This window comes from Pocillopora damicornis, chromosome 1 (genome assembly GCF_964200805.1).
Source record: "Pocillopora damicornis chromosome 1, jaPocDami1.2, whole genome shotgun sequence".
In the NCBI taxonomy this organism is placed as follows: domain Eukaryota; kingdom Metazoa; phylum Cnidaria; class Anthozoa; order Scleractinia; family Pocilloporidae; genus Pocillopora; species Pocillopora damicornis.
Window position 1 is genome coordinate 4,577,501 of NC_142670.1, and position 24,942 is coordinate 4,602,442.

At 35.6% G+C, this 24,942-nt stretch overlaps 2 protein-coding genes across 11 annotated transcripts in view; both read right to left on the bottom strand.

The window, feature by feature from the left end:
• LOC113674191 (adhesion G protein-coupled receptor L4-like) overlaps nt 1–9,430 on the bottom strand; it is a 19,218-nt gene extending 9,788 nt beyond the window's left edge. Inside the window, exons 1-20 of one of the 9 annotated variants that reach the window (XR_016180222.1) lie at nt 8,676–9,424; nt 7,066–7,479; nt 6,628–6,960; nt 6,048–6,124; nt 5,796–5,846; nt 5,349–5,538; nt 4,700–4,804; nt 4,433–4,526; nt 4,041–4,131; nt 3,603–3,652; nt 3,133–3,271; nt 2,893–2,987; nt 2,629–2,731; nt 2,223–2,373; nt 1,728–1,813; nt 1,490–1,556; nt 1,162–1,244; nt 849–969; nt 711–752; nt 204–410 (exon numbers count right to left, since the gene is read on the bottom strand). Coding sequence is in view for 6 of the 9 variants with exons in the window: in XM_089183997.1 (XP_089040123.1) it covers nt 222–410; nt 711–752; nt 849–969; nt 1,162–1,244; nt 1,490–1,556; nt 1,732–1,813; nt 2,223–2,373; nt 2,629–2,731; nt 2,893–2,987; nt 3,133–3,271; nt 3,603–3,652; nt 4,041–4,131; nt 4,433–4,526; nt 4,700–4,804; nt 5,349–5,538; nt 5,796–5,846; nt 6,048–6,124; nt 6,628–6,960; nt 7,066–7,479; nt 8,676–8,802 (2,604 nt within the window). In the remaining 3 variants the exon portion in view is untranslated. Of the gene's footprint in view, nt 1–203; nt 411–710; nt 753–848; nt 970–1,161; nt 1,245–1,489; nt 1,557–1,727; nt 1,814–2,222; nt 2,374–2,628; nt 2,732–2,892; nt 2,988–3,132; nt 3,272–3,602; nt 3,653–4,040; nt 4,132–4,432; nt 4,527–4,699; nt 4,805–5,348; nt 5,539–5,795; nt 5,847–6,047; nt 6,125–6,627; nt 6,961–7,065; nt 7,480–8,675 lie in introns of those variants that run through there. The other 8 variants (XM_089184006.1, XM_089183997.1, XM_089184002.1 and 5 more) reach the window with 8 other exon arrangements.
• Nucleotides 9,431–10,665: 1,235 nt separating this feature from the next.
• On the bottom strand, nt 10,666–20,351 carry LOC149051449 (uncharacterized). Of its 2 annotated transcripts, none has more exons than XM_089184077.1 (18): nt 20,162–20,351; nt 18,280–18,804; nt 18,088–18,164; nt 17,590–17,649; nt 17,230–17,434; nt 17,034–17,141; nt 16,610–16,685; nt 16,431–16,521; nt 16,271–16,323; nt 16,017–16,143; nt 15,496–15,599; nt 15,275–15,377; nt 14,444–14,594; nt 14,106–14,349; nt 13,820–13,899; nt 13,165–13,285; nt 12,567–12,608; nt 10,666–11,863 (listed from the first exon to the last, which is right to left on the bottom strand). In XM_089184077.1, exons 1-14 carry the CDS (start codon nt 20,349–20,351, stop codon nt 14,120–14,122), a joined length of 2,100 nt encoding a protein of 699 aa, XP_089040203.1. In that variant the 3' UTR covers nt 10,666–11,863; nt 12,567–12,608; nt 13,165–13,285; nt 13,820–13,899; nt 14,106–14,119. The 2 variants fall into 2 exon arrangements, with proteins under 2 accessions (XP_089040203.1, XP_089040201.1); XM_089184075.1 differs by having other exon boundaries at nt 15,496–15,602.
• Between the last annotated feature and the right edge of the window lie 4,591 nt (nt 20,352–24,942).

Here is a 24,942-nt window from a genome sequence, read left to right on the forward strand (position 1 = left end):
GCTGTCTTAAGTGTTAATTTTCAAGTTTTTTTCTTGTAGGCGCCTTTGAACAGTAGGATACTGGCGCGGTATAAATCTTTTATTATTATTATTATTATTATCATCTGCTATTATATGATTTAAGTTGATAATGATTTGACGAGAATATCTCGGGAATCATCCTCTCGATTCCTAACCATAGTAAACTAACCAATGTCCTCTTCTAGTGTTCGTATCCAAATTCATTTATAAACAAAAGGTTTCTCTGAACTGTCATTTCTTCTTTCGGTTACAACACTATGTTTAGCTTTAGTTTTTCTCGAAATATTTCCGGAGGCAGTTTCATTTTCTTGAGAGCTTCTATTAATACTTTTTCCATTGTCTACTGATGGGAAAATGGAATGGAGCTTTCTTCTGAGTCGACTTCTTATCTGCAAGAATAAAGCAACAAAAGATGTCGAAACCAACTTACGTCCATTTATTTGAAAGAATTAGCTGTAGAGAGCTGAGTCAAGTTAATGAGAAAAAAGGTGAAATTAATCATCGGGTTCATTTTCAGTTGGCAATAAAATTGGCCCAGGACGATTAAAAAGAGGAAAAGATAAGAAAAAAAACAGCTAAAGAAATCTAATGAGGAGTGATAAAAAAGGAATTGTCTATCGATAGGAAGAAAATAAAATTGATTTAACCTGGAGACACTAAAAGCTTGAAACGAAAAAGTGATATTATACCTCCGTGTTTCTCACGCAGTGCAAGACGAAAATCATAAAACCCTGTTGAAAAAAAAAACATTGATCTCGTTGAGTCAAGATTCTATCTCGTCAGTTTTTCTTACAAGTACAGAGATATACATTTGCTTTCAAACTTACTTGGTTTGAGTTGAAAATCGTGAGAATGTAGGCAAAAGCTTTGTGCAATGGCAATAAAACGCCAAACAGCCACGTGACACCCAAGAGAGGAATCATTACCACGCATGCTCTGATGCCAAGCCTACAAAGGAATGTTTTTCTTCCTCTTTAAGACATCAAATCACCGAAGAATAAGATCATCATTATCATCGTCATTGTCGTATATTTGTTTGTTTTTTGTGCATGTGGGTGTGTGCGCGTGCAAAGACTACCGATGAACTCTTGTTTATTTGTTCTCTTTTGGATTCCTTACGTTAAAGATTTCATTCTCCACCTGATTTGTTCAGTCTGATTGTCTTTGGTTTGTTGCATCGTCGTCATCTCCCTGATAACTCGTACAAGGATCACAATGTTAAGCTAAAAGTATAAAAAATAGTGATTACACCGAGATACTATTGATGTAATGATAAATTAAAGACGAAAATAGCTCAGTAATTTTTTTTTCAATTCTTGCCGTAATTCCTTCTACTTTGTTCATTGCCGTCGATGCCGTTTTCATCACTGCCACTGTTAACAACGTTGTCTTGACACGCAGTTACACGTAAGCCTATAATCAATAGATGTTCAAAATCAAGTTAGTGATAAATATAAGGGGGACTCACCGATCCAATCAGCAATACGAAGACAATGAATATCCAGATCAGACCATTTTCGTGAGAAAGCCAGCAGCTTGACAGACGAAAAACAAACAAACCAAAAGAATAAATAATAATTTAACGGCAGTATTAACAAATAATAGATTAGATACATCATTACATTTTTCGAAGCTTTGCTTAAAGATCTTTTACGAACAAGAGAAACATTATTATTACTTTCCTCACTGAAAGGTACATGTTTTACTTACTATTTCTCGCTGACAAAACTCTCGATTCCCGCAATGCCTGCTGTGATGCTCAAGGATAAGGTGACCACAAGTGCAGAAAAACCTGTGACAGAAAAGCCGAAAACATTCACTCCTGGTTTGCAAGAAAATATGTTTGAAACGGAATCTAAAATGCACCAAGGAGTTGAGTAGGGGTGTCCTAATGGTGCAAGAGGTTTAAGGTTGACTTCCGGAAGAGTTATTGCCGGGTGTGCTGTTGGGTAAGACAGCTCATTATCTTTAATTAGATTTTAGTCCACCAAAATTAAGATTTTTTTTTCAGATTTACTAGCAGTGAACTAACTTCCACATGCATTTCAGGATGAGATTTAATGCTCCTATTCTTTTATGCCGCTAGAGCCGGGAAGGAGCCAGTCATTTCTTAAGTTTTACGCTTTCATATCAGCTTTTACTTTAACCTCTTTTAATCCATTTATTCACACACAAGCAAAGGAACTGAAATATGGCCTTACCCCACGTAACTCCGTGGCATATCTTCATCTTGTTTGTAACGTTGTAGACTTTTACAACAAACAAGTAAAGGTAAACTCCCTCGATGAACATCCAACAGAAAGCGGCCATTAAAAAGAACTGTTCAAGGGCTGCTACCATAACACACACTTTCTGGAAAGAAGAAACAGCTCAGCTATCTGTTGCTGCAGTTAAGTAAAACCATTCGTGAGCAAAGAAGTAAAGCCCAGCCTCCATAGAGCATGGATGATCATTTAGCTTTTGCTTATGCTAAGACGTCTAGAATAAATATATATTTCTGGCAAAATCGTGGTTTAATCGAAAACTTAGGGCATTGCCTCATATCCAAATGAGAAAAGACAGAAAAATCTGAAGAAACCTACAGTAACCTGGTTTATTGTTCCTTACTTTGTTCTCAGTCGCACCAATCCCACCAAGAAATATGATTTGAGCTGCGCCAAGCGAAGCAACCAAACTAACACGGATCTGAGACAAAGGACCTCTCATCTCCCTGGGGCAAAGAATTCAAAGGATTGCCGAGAGGAACAGAGCCGTCTGTGAGGATGAAAATTGTCTTCGAAAGAATAAACACTCTTGAGTAGTAGTGTCAGTGTATGATATTGAATAATGTAGGTCTTTCAATGTTAAACAACTTTCTTATAAAGTACTTACGTGAGAAAAACGTAGCCGAGAATTGTCATGGTAATTCCAATCAGAGATAATGTCAAACCCATGTAAGTAAGAATCTCCAGAATTTTGTTGTCGGTCTGTGTAAAATATGTAAGATAGCACAAAACTAGGTACATATGCTTTTAGTATAAACAAAGTCAGATAAGGCCCTTCTAAAGTTTTTAAATGCATTCAATTTTTGTCTTTTTTTTTATAAATTATGATACCCATGATCAAGCACACCTCAGATGCGTCTTTATCGTAAGGTTCCATGCCAAACTGCATCAGGACAGCAAAATGGGTCAAATGATTGCAGCTGCATTCCGTTTGAGATTCGTCCATAGATTTTATAGAACAACCTTGTTCTGACCAGCCTACCGAGCTGCAGGAGAAAGCATGATTTGAAAAGGCTGCTAAGAGATGGGATTGATTAAATTTATCGAAAAATCAAACTGATAAATACATGCGATCGCGATGGTTTTGAATAACTAAGTAAAGTCGCTAATAACTAAGCTAAAATCGCAGCCTATATTGTGCCAAAACCAAATGCAGAGCAAGTAGACAACTTAAAGCACGTCGCCACTTAATGATTGCAACCACTAAGAATATCAGCTACGAATTTCATACATTTTTATTATTTGGCTCAGTTGAGTGAAAGAAGTAACCTCTTGCTGCTGCAGTAATTAACAAAGGAAATAACTGTATTCTCTCACCTGCTGTCTGCTGTGTTCCAAAACACGCAGTCTCGTTTCCTTTTTGCGGCCTGTAGTTAACAAAATCGTATGATCCTAACAAGTTAAATCTCTCAAAGGAAATAAAAACCCAATTAAGATGGGGAAGAGGGTGGAGAAGATTCAACTCAACTTTTGAAAGGGCTCTTTCCCTTTCTGTGTTTAACTATGCTGTCTCCTTGGCTAATGATTAATTTTATTAATTCTCATATTCTCGCCCAGACATATACTCGTTTACGTTCTGAAGAAAAAATGGTAATCGAAAAATCTGGTCCAGTTGCGGATACCGACACCAGGAAGGGTTCACTTAATTTATTTCCTAATACACGTTTGGTTAGTGTCAATTTCGTACTGATCCAGTAGTCCTCTCTTAAGGTGATGTGAGGAGCTTCAACAAGATGTGTTATTTCCTGCACTTGCCTGAAAATTCCTGAACATTAACGTAACATTATGCGTCAGCCTCGTGGGAGGTGGAATGATTGTAGCAGATATTACAATCGTGTTGAGATGCCTACGGTGGAAGTCGATGGAGCAAGTTAGTCACAAAATCTGAATTTGCGATAGAAAAAAAGAAAATAATACATGTAAAGATGAATCGTAGATTGCGGTGGATCATTGAACTAGTCAGTTTTCCCTTTGTTTTTTTTTGTTTTTGCTTTTGTTGTTGATGTTGTTTTTTTGGAAATATTTTTAGTTGATTCATCATTCATTTCCTCTTTTAAAGCATAGGGAGGACTAGAAGCATGGGAGACATAAAGGGACGAGAAAACATACAGAAAAACTAGAAAAAAAAAACACGCACACACACAAACCTGCTTTTGTTAGTCGCCTCTTTGGTGTAAATATCATCAATCAAAAGCATTTTAGAAAGACTTTTGTATAAAACTCCCATAACTACTTCTGAACCTGAAAATGAACAAGAACGGTAACATAAGGTGCTGGAAGATGAATGTTATAAAGAAGATGTTCCAGGAACTCCTGTTATAGATATGATAAATGTTGAATTTAGGTCACATTGAATACGCACTAATGGCTGGACTTAGTATAGAACGTATTTGATAGAAGAATCCTTTACCAACCGTTCGGAAAGTTTCCCGATGAAATTTTAACAAAGTTCTGTCCTTCAGGCCCCTGTAGACCAAAATCACTCTCATTTTGATGGTAAACACGTCTGATTTCCAAATCTAGACACACAACGAAACAAACTTAAAATCAATCGGAAGGAATACGAACAAAGAGAAAAAATACACCAGTCAACTTAAAGCCAAACTTAATGACCCTAAGACTGATAAGAAGACAAAGTTTGATTCTTTGGGGCCTTTTTGCCCTTTGACGTCAAAGTAGAAGATGACCTGCATAAGCAGGTCTTACCTTGGCCTGGAAAAAAAATATGTTCCTAAACTGCAAAGTCGTCTCTTTTGATAAGAAAGTTTTAATGAACTCACATTAAAAACAAAATGAAACAAAAAACAAAATTACACAAATGGTACAGGCTAAAATGCCCTTTCTCCTTTTATTTATGTACCCAGATTGGTCGCTCACGCCGTTCATCGTATTCTGTAGTGATAAAAATATTATCAATGTAATTTATTTCATTTTTTTAATTTTAATTTTTTTTTTTCGACACAGAAACATTTTAGGGTTTTTTTCTACAAAACGATCACGACGTGAAAGTCGACACTACGACACTAGAGGTAATAAATGATTTTTCTTATTTTTTTCCCTTACCGATTTCTTGGCTGTTAATGCTAAGGTTGGGTGTTGTTTTATTAAGGTGATACTGAGCATACTCCAACACAAATTGTTCTAAAGTGTATGTAGCTTGAAAAACCGCCTCCATTTTTTCCTCCTCTGTTTGATTCCCAAACGTGCCATTAGAAAATTTGGAGAGTGTCTCCTCAAACGCATCCAAAGCGCTCTGAAAAGGATTGATTCAGTAAATAAGCCAACGAAATCGTTGGAACAACACAAGAAAATTGGTCATCAGTTCCTAAAGCACGGTGTTAATTTATATCAACGAAACTTATATTAGTACCAAATATTTCGAGTTGCATGCTTATCGATTCTTTTGAAAACTATAACATGGTGAGCTAATACCTCAAAAGGTTTTAGGACACTTATTGTAGGACAATTTCTTGGAGGAAAATATCTCCAAAAAAGGAATATGCAGAATACCTGGATGGATCCCTCTCTTTCAATGTCAAGGAGGCCAATGGCGTTCAGTACCTGATAAGTAATAAATTTCCGAAAGCCAAGTATCAGTATTTCTAAGAACCAGAGGCATGCCTTACTCCACTGCATAACTTACTCCGTTTCTCGCCTGGCCAAGTTGTTTCATATCAGAATTTTTTTTTACTATATTGGCGCGCGATATTGCTTATACATGTTTTGAGATCATCGTTTTCATCAATCAATTCAAGCACGTACCTGAGAGTTCAAAGTCTGTGGAGCTTCAGCATTGTCATCATCACTATCATCGTTATCATTCTTTACTACTAAACTGTCTAAAAAAACAAAAACAAACAAACAAACAAACAAATCGAGTATCTAGGTAGGCGATAAATGTAATTACTTCCGTTGGACGACCAAAGAGGAATCTATACGTCACCCTGTCACTGTGTCATTTGTTGCATTTTCCTCAATCAGATGTTTAAGGAACTCTGTCTGCAGATGAAAAAATTTTCTATCTACCCGCTAAAGTATTTCTATTCTCAGACACCTCACCTCCCCTAATGCTGATGTTTTGCAATCTCCTTAAGTTTGCACGCATGTTTTACATTAATCATAAACACAAAATCACAGCAGAGATGCGTGACTACTTTTTAAACATGGGAAATATGGCCACAATATACAGGGGAAATATGATCTATGTCAATGTCTCAGCAACTGCGCACCTACCCCTCCCATTACCCAAAACAGTCAACTGATAACAAGTTAAGATTAAAATTGGGTTAAGGGTGGAGTACGTGCGAATTTGCTTAGATACTGACATTGATCCCAAACATACCATTTAGTTTTGATTCAGAGTTGCACCGAATCACTTTAACAGCAAAGATGTAACGACCGCTACAAACGTAATTGACCTGGATCCGTGTGTGAGGTAAATAACTGAGTATTTCTACTGTAAAAGTTGGTGGAAATCGAAAGTAAAAGTCAAAATCACGACGGCACCGATTTCTGAGATCGTTAGACCCATAACAGTTCCGAAATGCATCGCACCATCTCAGTGAAGAATGATAACCCAAATCAACTGTGTACCAGATGTTGTTTGTTCCATTTTTCAGGTAATTGCAGGTATTGGAACTCTGTTTCCATAACGCGGTGTTCAAACATGGGGGCACTAAATATCCGAATAAAATGTTTTTTTAATGATTTTATAAGATTTTAAACATGAATCAATGATATATACACATAAATTCAAATAATAAACAAGTCAGGCACAAACTTTTTCCTGTTTTTCTCGATTGGCATTGTATGGAGGTAATCCTGATGGCGAATGTCTTCAAAAAGTAGTTTCTTCCGTATTTTGGTATACCGCAATACTTGACGTAAACGTGTTTGAAGTGAGAGACGTCATTCCCTACTTCCCCTGTACTTATATCGAAGAAAGATGAACGGAGTCTATAAAACTTTAAGGAGCAATAGTTTTTCCACTCGGTTGTTTGATGAAGGCATATTGAAAAATAATCACACCACAACTGTAAACACTGAGTAAAGTCACGTTTCTGGTATTCCCGAGAACTTCTTATTTTACAGTCAGCTTTTAACCAATGTTGAGAAGTGGCGTTCTTAATTTGCTGGCAGTTACCTTTCTTTAGCTCTGGGATGTTAAGCGATTCATACGAATAACAATATTTTCCTGTTTCAAAGGAAAAAAATAAAAAAGAACTCCTCAGTCCAAATAATACACACCCAGTGATATAATCTTAGGAGGCAGATTACATTTTAACAAAGGGACTTCGAAAAAGCCTTTCCCTCCCCTGGATGAGATGCTAGTCCATCGCAAGGTAACCCCCCGAATCTCATCAATCTTCCCTGGCAATTTGCCAGTAACCATTTATACTCTTAGGGGGAGAGAAACACTGTGAAAGTAAGGCGCCCTACTAACGAACACAAGACAAGGTGTCGAAACCAGACTACTCGACACGGAATACAGTGTTCTGAGTATTAAAGAAGAAGAACAAAGAACAAAGAAGCTCACAGCAGGCAATATTTAAATTGCAAGGAGTAAAATAGCCTAGATGCTATTCTAACTAAAACTGTCAAAATCATTTTCTAGATTTTCAAGTCTCGGGCGTTTTTTTTTTTTTTTCAATATTTCACGATTTTGACGCATTTTAATCCACCATTAATTTCCTCGTGATTTCGTCGGCCACCTTACGTCACGAATAACCACGCGTAGTTCGACATTTGTCCTACGATTATTTGCGTCGAAACAAAGCCAGGAGGAAAAAAATATCTTTACATTTCTACTATTTACATGGAAGAAAAACCAATTTGATATGTAGAGTCTAATGATAACGTTATCAAAAAGCTGGTCGCCGGTAAGCAACACTGGCTTTTTAACATGCAGCCTTGGCGTGATATGAGAATTAATTTTATTAAATAAATAAACCCCTTTTTCCTTGCCAGTAGGTCGGCTGTTACTTTCCTCAGCTGAGAGATTGCCCTCCAAATTTCACCATTTCTCTTGAAGCTTTGCTTCCCGGCCAAGTATTCAGTTTATTTCAATTTCAAATCCGTGAACAATATCAATACTTCTTTAAATTTAGAAGCGTTCGGTCTTCCTCGCCTCTTGAACGAAAAAAAAAATGGCATTCGCAAAGAAGATACATTGCCAAATGGATCTTTTTTCAATAAACTAAATTCATGCAAAATGAATGCTAAGTTGTACAAAAAAGCTAATTTTTTCCTGCTCCTGGCTTAGACTCGGTTAACAGAGAACTAAAACGTATTCAAAATGTCTTTCAAAGCACGAAATAGAAAGCAAATACATTTCCCAGTATTGGTCAATTTTCTCTTCTTTCATATCGTCTGTCACTAAAAATGACTTACCTTGAGCTGTATTCTGAACATTCCAAATAACTACAAAAGAAAGGAAACACAACAGCGGCAAAACATGACAAAAGTAAACCATTCTTTTTAATAACACGGCAGTGTTGCACTCGAGTCGTTGAGGCATTGCTCAAGTGGAAAAGAACAGGTGGAATTTTAAGCAAACAAACGATTTGAACTGAATATTGGGCCTCGGCTGATTTTATTTTCAGTGCTACCTGTCACTCTGACATGTTTTTCGTCACAGTCAATATCGATTCCCTTCACGGTTACTTCTTGAGGTAAATAATTTGGTATGCTTAAGTGACTGTGGTCTTATTTCCTCAAACTGCAGTCACAGAAACATATTTTGTTAACCTTTTCATATTATCAGTGGAGTATTCGTTTCCGTTTGGACCTGTTATAATTAACGCATTTTTCCTGACGTAAAAAAATGATTAGGTTGAATAGGAGATATAAGCATGATAAAGCGATGGAAGAAAACCAATATTAAGGTGTATTAGAAAGCACGTTTTAAATTGGTATTAATAATGGTAGTTATATGACTTGTCAGTTCTTTAAACGCCCACCTCCTTTCATGCTGAAGGAGGCCAAACTGGTTCAAATTTGTTCCATTTTTTTTTTAATAAGTTAGTTTAAACAGCTATTTTAATTTTTAATTAAACCTTCGCCTTGAGGTAAATAATTTTATCTCTTAAAATCACCAAGATAGAGCAGTCCATCAATTCCAACTGACCTGAAAGTTCAGTATTGGCTGAGTACTAAACGGAAACATTACCTCATCATAATGAAAAAAAAAAAATATGGGTAATATAAGGGGCATAATGCATTTTTGATAATGAAAAGAATGGCGTATACCATAATTTAAACGTAGTCGAAATTGGCTTTATATTCGTCTAAGCGTTTTACGTTAGTTTTGCAGAATTTATCAGACGATTTATGCGACAATAAACTTTTTACACGGTCAGTTAGAAACTCTCATGATGTGGAACGGTGAAAAAAAAATTACGACCATTCTAATCCAAATGAATAATAGAGGACTACATTGTATTTTTATTACCTCATGTGCTATGAAAATTTTTAAACAAATGGTGATTAAAAAAAGCAAGATCTTTACCAAATCAAAATTAGCAAAAAGGCTTCTTGAGCTATTGCATAGAAAAGAATCATTTTGCCGTAAGCGGCGGCTATCAAGCTTTCTCTGTAACCAGTATATTTAAGATTATTAGCTTTGTTGTAGAGGAAAGGTCCAATCGTTTTATATCTCTTGGTTCTTTCTACACAGAATTCGAAAATCGTGGCGTTCAAGAATCATTTCGCGTCGTTACCGGGTTGGATGAATACCTTATGGCGGCTGATTTTCATTTGTTTTCACTCAATCATTACGCGACCGTATTGTTGTATTGATTCCGTGTATTCGTCCTTGGAAACTCGACATATTTAGCCAGCAATTATTCACAATTAGCCGATTATTTACTTTTTGTTTCCACAATGCTGATAAATAAATGATAAATGCTCATCACATTTTCCAGATTAATTGCATTTATGCGGTTTTATCCGGAGGTAAATCTGCAGTATTATGTTTACATCTAAATTGGCTTTCATTTGGTATGCAAGCAGCGACTCTTGGATCACGTAGCTTTTGATCGGTTGATTCTTATTGAAGTTTTCACCCTACGGAGAAAAATCTTAGAGCGGTGGAAATTTGGTTCAAATTACAACGTAGTTTTATATTTAGTCTGGTGAGAGAATTTTTTTTTCTTTTTTTTTTATTATTCTTAACTTTTATACACGAGTTTAATAATCAGCCACTCAGTATCTATTTATGGTGCTCCTAGAAGCAGACGAAGGTTTCGCTCATCAGGTGTTAAATAAGAAGAGAAAAATTAATAAAGGCAATTCATAAAGATGCGGTAATATTTACAGGAGTTGATTTAAGTGCTTCCAGACGTCAACAGAATCCATAAGCAAAATCAATAACTACAGCTTCAGAAGTCTGTAAATAATTTAGTAAGATCAAAGAAAACCTTATCAGTTGAATTAAAGTTTTTTGTTAATATTTAGATGAATGGAATTTAGCTCTTTTGAACTACTTCTGGCCTTGTACACAATTTTAAATCTACCACAAAGATCAGAGCAAAATCAAATGATAATTATTTTGGATTAAAGAAAACCCAGGTTTTTTTACACTGTCAAATCATAAGTGCATGGCTTATTCAAACTTCTTACTTAAGTGTTATCAGCCACCCCAATGGAGACTCCATTAGGCGATTGCCCCTCGCCCGATAGCATTGTTATCATCCTGGGCCCGGTTGTATAAAGGTTGGATAACACTATCCAAAGGATTAGTCGCCATCAAGCGGATAAGTGATCGCAAAACTTATGGTATTATCCACCGGAAAGAGATTTATTTAGCGGATAGTGTTATCCGACCTTCGGACAACAGGTGCCTGATGCATATCAGCCGTGCTAAAATTATTCTCGCTCATTGGCCATTGGAACGAGCCCCATTAACCCATAATGTTTTGTATTAATCTAATTATGATCGGATAAAAAAGGAAGTACACTTTAGGTATGTAAAGTAGAGAGTGATGCCATACTCTCGAGAAAGTGAAAAAAGAAAAGAAAAACAAACAGCCAAACAAGCAGGATATTCATTCTGTTTCTTGCCTTTAGCTCTCAGGCCAGGTCTTTATTTATTATTACTGTTTTTTTTTTGCCTTTTTTCACTTAGGAAGTGAAAATAAATTGCATTAAGAAGTGAGGTGCATTTATTCTATCAATCTACGCAATATGATAATCCTTTATTCAGAGAGCGAAACACACGGCTCGAGACTCACGTTTTACGCATATGATACGCCACACACCTCACGATAGACTCAGCACGCATGACGCATGACGCACGTTTTTTAGTGTTTCTTGTTTTACGTGAAGAATCATAATAGCTAATTACTATTCCCGCGACGAGCTGACTAACAAACTTGTAAACTCTATCTCTTAGACTGTGCCATTCCATTAGGCTCTATGGCTTAGCGCTTGTTGATTTTGAATCTGGAATAAACTAGTTGGCTGCATTTGAATTTTTGGTGTTTTTTTTTGTTTTACTCCATCGGCATCACTTTTGGCTGGTTTCTGTCTTCCGTGGCAGGGAAAATCATGCCAATTCTTTGTTGCAGTCGATCTCGAATCTGCAGGTGAAGAAAAATAGAAAAATCAAGCAAATAATTAGTTATAATAAATTCCCTTGGCAGATAACCCTGTTCATGCATGTAGTGTTCAAGAATGTAGTTTACGAGAGGTATCATTAATACATACCATCATAATGATAATTAGCAGGTAATTTAGTCTTAAAAACTGAGTTGAAAACGCAAATTAGCCACTGTAAAGGGTAAAAAAGCTGACGTTTCGAGTTTGCTACACTCTCCCACCGACGCAGCACCACAATTTCTTAAGAAACTTACCCCTTTATTCATAATGATAATTAAGTTGATAGATTAATGATGATAACAAAACCAAGAGCAGTTAAATTCGGTCTGTAATCATACGAGTTATCAACAAAATCGGATCCGGACGAACGCGAAGCGGGATATGGACATACTCGTATACAGAAGGCAGTAGTAATATACTTACTCAGCAACCATAAGAGATATTTTTTTTGGTAGCTTAGTTTTTCATTTCATGGATTCATGTATAGGTAAATATTGCATCATTTCTTGGAAAATCTCACTTGACTGTTCCCAACGCAGTGCAGATACATTTTTTTTGCTACCTTAGTTTTTTTCGGTCAAATACACGACCTTAGTACATTATACACTAAGATTATCTTGTTTAGATAATTATCTTGATGACGTGGATTAGAGAAATATTGCATCATTTCTTGGAAAATCTCACCTGACTGTTCCTAACGCAATGAAGAAGAAAAATCAAGAAACCCTAATAAAGAAGAACGAACCTTAAATTATAGGTCATCATTTGGGAATATAACGCACCGATCAAAAGCTGACATTTTTTATGTGATCGTGCTCTTCGGGATATACTTTAAAAACATTTATTATTACCCGCAAGGAACAATAAAAGGTTGAGAAACTAACAAGCACAATTTTCAGTAAATAGCGAAAGTTTTGCTCAAGCCCAACCCTAGCCGTTGTCCCTAACACTTTCTCTCTCTTACCAGGGGTGGGTGGTGGCTAAATGCCACGGAGACATTAGGAAAAAAACAAACAATAAAAAAATAACAACAACAACAAAACATAACAAAACAGAAAAAAACAAACAAACAAAAATAATAACAAATGGATGATTCTCTCTACCATATGAGCGTTTAATACACATAACGATATTCGTTAATCATGTCAGAGAAAAAAGTATGAGCAATACACGAGATCTTCTTGGTCTGAATTGTGCCAACTTTACAAGCTTCAAGAAAATATGAATTGCAAAAATTTAAAAATGTAACATAAACAAACATAGCTACACAATGGTTTCAAACCTGAGTAGAGTTAAGGATGATAAAAATGTAGGTGAATGCTCTATGCACTGGTGACAAAAGGCCAAACAACCAAGTGAATCCCAGAAGAGGAAGCAAAATAACACATGTCCTTATCCCAAGTCTGAAAGTAGGAAGGAAATAGGAAATGAGCCTATAAGAAAGCTTGTTTAACTAGATCAATTTTATCAACCGGTCGCTGTGTTTAGCTAGATACGTAGTTTCTTCACATTATGCCTTAGCTGTGTGATTTTTTTTGTTAATTTCCAAAGTGGCTGTCTCCAACCAAGAGCATAACTGGGTATTGACAAACTGTCAAAGAAAACTAAGAAAACGCTAAGAGCTTACTTGAGATGGAAAGTTGACTCAAGGAAAGTAGCAATTTACTTAATACTACAAAATCCCTTTAAAATCTCGGCCGTGTGAGCCACTATGCTCGAGAGTAGACATTACCTGGTTTAATAAGTGAATTCAAAATCGCATACTACATTATTCTTAAAGAAAGATGTTTTAATAGAAATTTGATTTTGATAGACCTCGCTTACCGTGGAGTGACAGAACGAAAAACATCTTTCTTTATTTCTTTACCGAGCTCAAAACTTACCATCTCTCTAATTCCTATCTACATACATTATTCTTAATTAACAACGTTGCTCACCGTACGTGTTGAATAGTTCCCCTTTTTTACTGCATTTTGGTCATTTCTCTGATGACTCGCACAAGAATCAGTATGTTCAGCTTAAAATGAAAACATCTATGTGACTGACAACGAACGAATTGGTGGGATGCAGATAGGTAGAAGAAGAACACAAGCAAACACTAGGACACAAACATGCAGAATGACAGCCCATAGTTAATAGTGCTCAGTAGAAAAACAACGATGATAAATTGTAATCCATTGATTGTAGCAGAGAACACTCCTTATCAAGTATGGTTTTACTTACCACTTCAACCATTATCACAAACGCAACAAAAATCCAAATAAGATTGTTTGACATCCAGCAGCTATTAAAAAATGAAAATGTCTTATAAAAAACCACAATTGGAGAGAAAATGGCAAAGGAATTTCAGGGTTTTTTTTATATCTATAAAGATTTCTCATTAACTGTTCATCGTCGACAAAACTCTTGATTCCGTCTTTTCCTGCAGCGATACTCAAAGAAATAATGACCATTACTGCAGGAAAAACTGCAAGAGAAAAACAATAAGTAACTCGGAGTTGTGACAAGATACAACTGCAGACACTGAACACAGAGATGTGAGTATTGCTACTGAAACTTACCCCAAGAAAAAGCATGATAGATAGCCATCCGGTTTTTAATGTTGTAAACTTTCACAATAAACAAGTAAAGGTAAATTCCCTCCACCATCATCCAACAAAAAGCGGCCGTAAAAAAGTATTGCATCAGAGCCGCCACAGCGACACAGGTAGCCTAAAGAATTGCAGATACAAAAACGCAGTTAAGAGCTTTGTGCTGCAATGGCAATAAACATCCGTGTTTGTCACTATATCGAGTAATTCAGGAAGTCGTGACTATGAGAAAATCTTGATTGAAAGTGAGTGCCCGCCGAATGCTTGCCACCCGTTTGGAGAGTCGTGAAAGTGCTTCACTATATTTTGTTATAGAACTGCAGGTCAGGGAACCATGCTCAGTAATTTCTTGATCTCATGTAATGGATGACATCAGGACTAGCAAATATGAAAATGGTTGCATTATGAAATTGCTGCGTGGTTACACAGCTGTGCCGATTTTGAAGCATTCGTGGCTTCAGCCCGCTAAATTTGACAAGGCCGTCCATTGTATAAGTAGCAGAATGTATAGAATTGTGGCCAAACAACAACTGGATGATGATCATGATGAAAACAATGATAGAATCTAAAGAAGTGAACGAAAGAGGAGATGAGACATGAGTCCATCAGCCATATTATTTCCAAAAAAAAGGCTTGTACCGCATAAATAGCGCATTGTCGTCTTTAGCAAACAGATCTTACGAATTCTTTTCATCAATGTTCTCATATTTAGCATCGTAAAACAAAAGATCCTTTTTTTTTGCCAAAAAATTGTAATGGGTAAGTAAATGCTTGGTTAGTTAAGTATAAAAGAGCACAAACCGTGATTGTTGATTTGTTAATACCAGCAAGAAAAATGACTTGCCCAGCTCCAAGAGATCCAGTCAGACTCACTCTTATTTGAGAGAGAGGTTGATGCATATCACTGTAACAAGAAAAAGTGCTCAACGACGGAATAAGTTATCACCTAAATAATTATTAGGAAACATTGAAAAACAGCCCCTAATTTAAGTGGTGTTACACTTGTCTGTATTTTGACTTACCTTAGGAAAATGTAGGAGAACACAGTAATTATTATTCCAATGAGGGAGAGAGCTAAGCCCATGTACGTAAGGATGTTCAATGTTTTTTGATGTGTTCCTGTTATCTGCTTTACATGTGAATAGAATACGAAAAAACAAACCAAGAAACAGCAATAACAAAGAAAAAAATTATAATGAAAGAAAAGAAAAAAGTACCATTTAAAAGTTGCATGAACGTAGTAGACACGAGAGATTCTCTCTCTTTGAACTCGATCACTGAAAGATTAAGTTCGTTTAGTTCTTAATTTTGCAAAGCAGAGCTTGTTTCAAAGTAGTTATCAGATAAACATCATTCTCTTAGTGTTATGACTTGAAAAGATGTCCAAACATTTTGAAAGTATGCGTCATTATTGGTGTTCTTTGCCTTTGTTACAGATGTAGCCGAGTGTTTTGTTAATTAAATTATGAAATTATGAGATCGAAAACATAGCAACAAACAAACAAACAAAAAAAAAGTTAATATGTTTTCACATTTTCATTACCGTTTGAGTACCATCGTACTCGAATAAAACCGCGAAGTGAGTCAAATGTTTACAACTACACTCTGTTTCTTCTGAATTGCTCTCTGACGTTACCACATGGCAGCCCTCCCCAGACCAGCCGTCTGGACTGAAAAAGGTATGGTGAATGATCAATGCTGATTAACAGAGAGTTAGGGTTAAAAATTTACTTTCAGCAGGTTTGATAAATTTTAAGTTTATAAAGGAAAGAGTTAAAACTTCATTTGGACTGTTACCTCTCTTCATTAAATTCATTCCAAAACACACACTGCCTTTTAGTATCAGTAGCCTGAAAAAGATAGCATATGGAAGTGAAAAGAAAATGTTTTATATGCGTATACAAAACCATTATTGATTGAAAAATAGCAATAAAATACAGTTAAAAAAAAAAAAAACCTTGATATTTCTGAATCTCATGATGACATTCTGTTCCAATTGTTTCAGCATTGGATCCATCGTCACTGCTATTAGTTTTGAGTTAAGGCTCCTAAGTGCGAAGTAATTGTGAGGGTAAATTTACTGTGAAATGACTCATTTGGAGTTCATATTTGCATCAAATGGTTCAATTATTGTACCTTGTATTGTTGTCGATTCGAGTTGGTTTGAAGAGCGCATGTAGATCTGTGTATATGATACCCACCAGCAATGAACCTTAGTTAGAAGGAAAAAGAAAAACTCGGTTCAGTATTTATCTTTAATTTTTTAAACTTACTAATTCCAGTGAAACAAAAGTTAACGATTATTAAGTAGACAAAAGTGACCGAAAATCCATAACTATCTGTTATATATGTTTCTAATGAAAGTACGATCGAAAAAAAAAGATCCTTTTTTTCGGTAAGCGTGCCTAGTTATTGATGTATACGTTGACGGTTTTTACAAATAAAGGGAAAGGTGGAGATGAAACATTAGTGCAGCAACTGTGGCTTGTGTTTTGGAAACAAAGCAGTTGCCATACAAATGCCATGGAATTAGAGACTGGGAAACAAAATTGAGACAAACCGTTTCTTCCAACGATTCTTGAAGGTATTCTAATATATTCGACTTTTTGTGGTTCCACGAGGTAGAAATCTTGATTATTTCCGTGTGAAGCTCTCTGGAGAAGCAGAACTATTCACAAAATAATAAAAAAATTAGATTGTGTTCATGAAATGTTACCTAGATTAGACAAACAAAGATACATCTAAGGTTAACATACCTAGTGTTTCGTAAACCCTGTAGATTTGTGGCATTGATTCACTGAGATGATGTTGCGCATACTTGAGAACAAAATCCTCAAAAGCCTTTGCAGTTTCAGATATCGATTTCACACGCTCCTCCCTTTTTTTTAAATTCACTTGCGTTTCAAGGTTGTGAATTCTCCTATACTCTTCGATAGTGTCTTGGAAAAAATTGACTGCCTCCTAACAGTGAGAATGGAAGCAAGGGAATGAATAAATTAAGGGAAGAATCGGTGGCGGATTCACAGATAGATGAATAGGTGTTGAAACGGTCACTCTTTTATTTTTATTTGTCTTCCAAAACTACTGAGAGAGTCAGTAAAGAATGTTCAACTAACCTTCAAGCTGCTATTTTGCTGGACATCTACTTTGTTTAAGGTAGAAACAAAATCCTTAGCCTACCATGAAGAAAACTGATGTTAAGCACGTGATCTTAATCTAATAACACCTTTGTTTCCTTTTGCGGAAATGACTGAAACTATGCTCTCACAATACATACTGAAATTAAGCCCATGATCTTAATTTAATAACAGTTTGTTTCCTTTTTTGGAAATGCTCTCTTGATACAGCTCGTAAAAGGTTAATTTATATTACTATTAGTTTATTTATCATACGCGCCGTCGAATTTCGATATTTATCTACAGGGCTAAGTCTTTTAGACCCAAAGGAAAATAGAGTTTTCTGCAGATGAAACCTTTTTAATCCTACAGCTTCCAAATAAGATTTATGTATAGATTTAAACCAATAAATGTCAGAAACGACAAAAATGAAATTAAAAAAGGGCATAAACAAAAGCAAAAAGGAATTAATAAATAATTTAATAATGAATTGCATACCAATTTTTCTGTCCTAGAGCTGATCTTTGGTGCCTCTGGTGTAACTGCCGTGGATGAATCTGATGACTTATTAAAACCTGTTTATAACATGCCAACAGAAGCAAATAGTTTAAATTCATTTAGAGGCTACCCCTAGACAGCAGCCATAGAATATCAGTAGGCATGCAGAAATAGGTGAGCTACGTTACTTACTCTCTGTGGTCTTAACTAGAATATGAGAAGTTGTAGAACCTTGGATAAGTTCTCCTTGAGGAGTAGTGACATCAGTTGCTACAGCTTTTTTGGTAGATCCATCAGTTGAAGAGGCCTCGGTTTTCGCCGCCTGTGTAGTAGGCTGATGTGGGATACAACTAGAACTACAACTGGTATTGCATCCCCCTTTACTCAAACATTTAAGTTGGCACTCTTTTGCGTTGCATATTTGCCTGCAGCTTGTTCCATTGCAAGTAAGACGGCATGAACTCTGAGCATTGCAAGACTGTGTACAACTTCGCCCACTGCAAATTAGATTACAAGCGCCAGAATTGCAATTCTGTCGACATGTCTGTCCACTGCATGTCAAATTGCAAAACTTTGCAGAGTTGCAGCTCTGGGAGCATGTGCTTTTGTGGCATACTCTACTGCATTCATCTTTTTGAACACAATTCTGGGTGCAGCTGTTTTTTTTTTCGTAGTCACATGTCATGCTTTTTACATTCGTAGCTCTTATGACAATTACTGCAATAAAAAAGTGAGATAAAGTTAACAGACAAAAACTGATTAAAAAAATCGTTTCCAACGTATTTTGATCTAATATTAGACTTGCTGATTGTTTGTTTGGAATCCTTCCGGTACCAAAAATAAGTATTTTCTTCGGGTTACTTTTTCCTTTAGCAAAGATTCCTCAACGTGAGCAGCAAATGGTTTAACCGTAAATAAATAACATTTGGCCGAATTTTAAAACTCCGTTTTGCTGCATATGGAAATATACTCCTGGTAGAAGAATGGCGGGTCAATTTCTTCAGCTGTTAGAAAGTGATTCCTTAACTAAATAATCATGATCATCTCGCCATTAAAACTGCGGCATTAAAAGGTAATAATGAGCTGGAGATTTTCCAAATGAATTTGCGCAAAATTAGTGTTATAAAATTGACTTTCCTCTTTCTTTAGTCTTTGGAGACAGAAAATTGTTGCTTTTGTTTTGTTGTTGCTGTTGTCGTTATTGTTTTTTTTTTGAAGTCTTGGCTAGTACAGTAGCTGCAAAGTTTAGCCGCAGTTAACTGAATGCAAGAACCTCGTGGGGAGATAAGTACCCCTGTGGTCTACACTCCTTTATTAAAACTCCTTTAGCAGCCCTTATATAAAGAAAAACAAAATCGATATTATATATTTTTTTTTCCTATGGAGTGTTTTTCAAATATAGAATTATTCAGAACTTGTGGAATAGTGTTAAACCGAGTTATCAGTTGAAAACACGGCTTTCTTTTCCCAGGTGGATGCAAAATTGAAAACAAATCTTTTCTGGCTAAATGGAAGAAATATTTAATTAACCGTAAAGCTTTCGATGCAGGAGTCCTATGTTTACTTTTTAAAAGTGAATTTAAATTATCCATCGAACTAGCTTCTAAGCCATGACGTCTTTTTTTTTTATTTTAACTCAGAAACGAAAAGAAAATATTCCGATCAACATTTTTCCACTAAAAATTAAAATATGCGTTTGTTTTTTTCCTCTCTGAGTTATAGTGTGACTAGATTGCTCAAAAACTGAGCACTTTCGAAACCAGGTGGTCGTTTAGTTTGCTCCTCGAAGTGAAATAGGTCGCTGGTCTCAGACATACAGAGAAATTTACGAAATATTTCGTGAAAAATAACGGAAAGAAGAAAAAATGCGTTATTTCATACTCAATGCCTACATGCTAACTTTGGCTCAAAATGATTTAAAGAAAGACGAAAACCGTTAATGTTTCGCTCGCATCAACGCAGCTTAGCAAGCTCGAAACTGTCGCGAAAAAAAAAATTTTGCTCAAACCCAGGTCGTAGCATGAAGTGAGAGAATTTATAACACTTACAACGTATAATGACGCTTAACACTTACCTAGTGTGACGAGAAACATAATGGCTCCCATCGATTTTCTGACATCAGTTTTCATAATTGTTAAATCCCTTACCGCTTCAATGGTTATTTGTTTATATATCGGCGACGTCGCTGGTTTCTTTGCTTTTAATGATTCCCCGAGATCGCTACTTTTTTGTTTTTGTTTTCCTTTTTTGAGCCTCTTTAACATATATATAACAAAATTCAAATGCTATTTTGAACGCGTGGAAAAAGACATGCTTGGAATATGTCGCCGAAGGCGGAAAATGTAGGAACTGTATTAAATTAATATTCACGAAACTTAAATGTCAATTGACATCATGCCATTAGGTAAAGGAACTGACAAAAATTAAAGAAGAGATTGAAAAAAGGATTTGTCTTTAATAAACCGCTTTTGTCTTTTGAGTTTAGCAAGTAGATCTCCTTTAAACTGACTTTTTTGTGTTTTGTTTTTTGTTTTTTACTTTTTTCGTTTTCTGTTTCAAATAAACCAGGGATTCTAGTATGCAGTATAATAAGACAATCAGGAACAAAAATTGCAAGGTCACATTGTGAATCTATATCAAATATAATTCCTAGACTGATTTTAAAAAAGAGGTTGTAAGTTTTCCTCTTTTTATAAACCGAAAATAAATTGCTTGGACATAAGAATTTGATGAAGAAAAACATCTAGTACAATAATTAAAAAAAAAAGGAAGCCTTCGTTGATGAACATGTTTGGCTTTACCATATCATTGCTGTCATATATTATTGTCAAACTATTAATTGACTGTGAATATATAAAAATCATATGTGAACTGCGATCAAAGACGTGGATATGAAAGTGATCTTCGCAGTAATGGACACTTCTTGAGCAGTAGTGAAAATAAGTCCTAAAAAAAATAGGACCTGTACTGCTAAAATAATGTTTAATAAACTAATATTAATATGAATTAACCTTTTACGAGCGGTATCAAGAGAGCATTTCCACAAAAGGAAACAAACTGTTGTTAAATTAAGATCATGTGCTTAACTTCATTATGTATTGTGAGGGCATAATTTAAGTCATTTCCGCAAAAGGAAACAAACTGTGTTATAATATTAAGGTCATGTGCTTAACATCAGTTTTCTTCATGGTAGGCTAAGGATTTTGTTTCCACCTGAAACGAAGTAGATGTCCAGCAAAATAGCAGCTTGCAGGTTAGTTGAACATTCTTTACTGACTCTCGGTAGTTTTGGTAATATTACTGCGAGGATCGCTTTCATATTCATATCATATTATTGTCTATCAACTTTTGCGGCAATCAACTGATAAAAGTAAAGATGAGATACGTAAGACGCGCGCGAGACGGTCAAACAACGAGTCCCGATGCTAGTGCAATAGTTTATCTGACCGATTTTCGCTTTTATTGGCCTCACTCCAGATCAAAGTTACAATTCCTGTACTTATATCAATATCCAAAATTTTACCTATCGGATTTGTAATACAACATTATTTTACGTGCCCATTCTAGGATCCATTTTATGATGATTTCCTAATATGTTTTGTGGCTCAAGGGTTTCTAGAAGTCAAGTGCGAAAAGAGCGTTTAAGAATACATATTTTAAAGCAAATGGGGTAACCCACCAAGCACATAAAGTGCTAAACTTCCGTTTCTATTCCCTTGTAGAGTAAATCAATCCAGATGGCGAGGATCCGGAATTAAGAGAACACATGATGAAATGAGCAATGTTAAAGGGCCAAGCTCAACCAGGGTGCATTGCAGGGGTTGTGGCCATCTTCAGCATTTTCTGTATTATTCGCCTGAGCCTTTGCATTCGTGATCAAGAACCGGCTCTTTTAAACCTCAAAAAGTGTCTTTTATTGTCTATTATCTATTTGCTACAAAAATAAGGAATTTTGGAGGCAAGTCAAACAGCACTTCGGCACTTGGGAGACCAACAGAAGGAGAAACGTAAACAATCGATTGCAAGCCTAATACCATGTAAGTTTTTGAGTGACATTTCTCTCCCAGTGAGATCAAATTTAGCAATACATTTATGTAAAATTCCATCTTGGTATCCTATACTCTTTAAGCGTATTTTGAACCACTTTATGTTTTGATTAAATTTGAAGCGTGACGAATTTAATCATAGAGAGACGTCACACTTCTCTTTCAACGAATCCTTTCTTTGCACCTGAGGTATGATACGAATAAACAATTAAGTATTGAAAGATCTTCGTCTCTCTGTGATGCGGTTAGAAGTCAACTGTCGATTCCCTGATAAACATCTTTCTTCCGAGCACTTTTGCGTCCAAGAATATAAATTCTGATTCTGATATTTCAACCGTGGATAGTGTTCGTATCGTGGTACAATTTACAGAATGTGGCTGTTTACTCGCATTAAAAATTTTACCACTTTGTCTTTGGTTCTGTTCCACAGACGAAAAAAGTCGTTATCATACCTCTTTCTAAGTAGGGGTTTAGTTTTGCTCTGAGTGTTATTACCCTTTTTCTATTTTTGCAATTTAAAAAAAAATATATATATATATATATATATATATATCGGCAAAAACTACCGCTGTGGTTAAATTTTATGCCTTTCCGTGAGTTTGTGAAGAAAAAAAAAATCGAGTATCAAGTCCCCGGATAATAACATTCACAAAGCCGCTCAAAACGCATTGGTTGAGTCTGGCCCCTTTAAAGAGTATCGAGCTATCAATCATAAAACATTTCTAATTCTATAAACGACTGTTTCATAACGACTTTTTTACCATAAGTGATCATAACCGTGATATATACATTACACAAGTCGGTGAAAAAATTATGTTGGTTGTTCAGTAAAGGCGGGATCAAAGGGCTGAACATCAATTCTTCTCACTTTTGCCGCGTCCCTTTAATAACCTGGGATATTCTCTTGTCAGATTTTAGGCCAGTTTTGGCTGGTAAGATGATGTTCAACTTCCTTTTTAACCGTTCTTTTATCTACGAAAGTAAAAAAAATATATTATAATAATAAAAAAGAAGAGAGAAAAATGAACTACCTCAATTTATGTACTTTTTTTTGTTTTCATCATTTTGTCTCTATAAAATATATGTTCCTAGTCGTCTTTTCTTAGTTCTGAGACACTGAGTTTAAGTCAGGAAAGAGAAGCGCTGGTAAAATAGATGTGACAATGATGAGTATAGTATATGATAATAATACTCGTAATAATAATAATTATAATGATAATGATAAATCCATTTACGCCCAAATTGTCAGTTACCTGAGTGTTTCGCACACAGTGAAAAAGAAACATCAGGAATCCCTGTAAAACAAAATTTGTAAACGTGAGCTGTAATTACAGTTGATATCTTAAATATATTTTTTTGTGCTTTTCCTTTGCTAGGGTAACACTTTTCAACGCCTACTTGATGGAAAATAGAGATGGTTGTGTTTACCCGAGTCGAACTTAAGACCGTATGTATGTAGGCGCAAATTTTGTCTTCCGAGGAAAGGAGACCAAAAAGCCACGTAAAGCCTAATAAGGGAGTCATCATCGCGCATGTCTTGATGCAAAGTCTGCAGAGTAAACGTAAAACAACTCAATTCTTTAAAAACTAGGTGAATAGAATATTCAATCAGAAATCGATGAAAAACGTAAATTCTAAATATAATTTGTTTGTTTCTTTTTTCGTTTGGCTGTTTGCTTAATTCTTGTTTAACCTTCTGATAATTTCATCTCATACCGTAACTGATGATTTTCCCCCGTAGATTGCATTCTGATCATTTTTCTGATGACTGTTGCCAGGACTAACACATTAATCTAGATAAAGAATATGGACTACGTCACTTTGTTAGCATTTAGTTGGACCCCTTGCCATTTTTTCGGGAATGTGTAGACATTTGTTACTGATAAGCTTAAAAACTATCACGAGACTGTTATCGGCATCGACGTTTCTTCCTTTTGCGCGGACTTCATCGTTAGATTCAGGGGAGTTTGCAAGAATGTGAAATGCCCACTTACGAGAGCTGATTGGTCAGTTTCCACGTGTTAGTATCGGTTAAAAAAGGTTAAAGAATATAAGTTTCTTGAATATATCTACAAATATTTAATACAAATTCCTTTGATATTCTTAAACGAGCTACTTACGATTTCCACCGCCAAAACAAAGGAAGCAAAAATCCAAATCAGATGGTTAGCCTGGGACAACCAACAGCTTGAAAGTAACAAATTAGAACATAAGTCATAAAAGCTTCAGTCTATGCTCGGCTTCGTTGAGCTAGCGACGTATTCTAAGTAATGTCATGAATAATCACTTAAAGTAGTTGAAATAAAGATTTTTAGAAGTTCAATGCTTACTATTTCTCGCTGACAAAGCTATGAATACCGTCTTTTACTGAGGCAATTATCAAGGAGATGCTGACCATAAATGCAGGGAAACCTTCATAATAAAAGATATCACTCAAATTAAACTTTAAAGGAAAAAATACATGTTAGAATATAATCTAGATAAACTCTTTATGGCGCCATATAGTGTTTGATAGTGGAAAGGAACGTCAAAAAACTCACTCCAGGAAAAAAAGTCATTGATAACCATTCTTCCATCGATATTTTACACCTTCACAACGAAGAAGTAGAGAAAAATTCCCTCGATCAGCATCCAACAGAAAGCTGCCATAAGGAAGTAAAGCATCAAGGCAGCTGCTGCAACACATACACCCTATGGATCGAGAAGTACCTGGGTTTTTAGGAACTAACTAACTTTTAACGACAAAGTGCAGAAACAAATAAGATCAACCATCAAGATAATATACATCTATAACGATGATACAAATAAA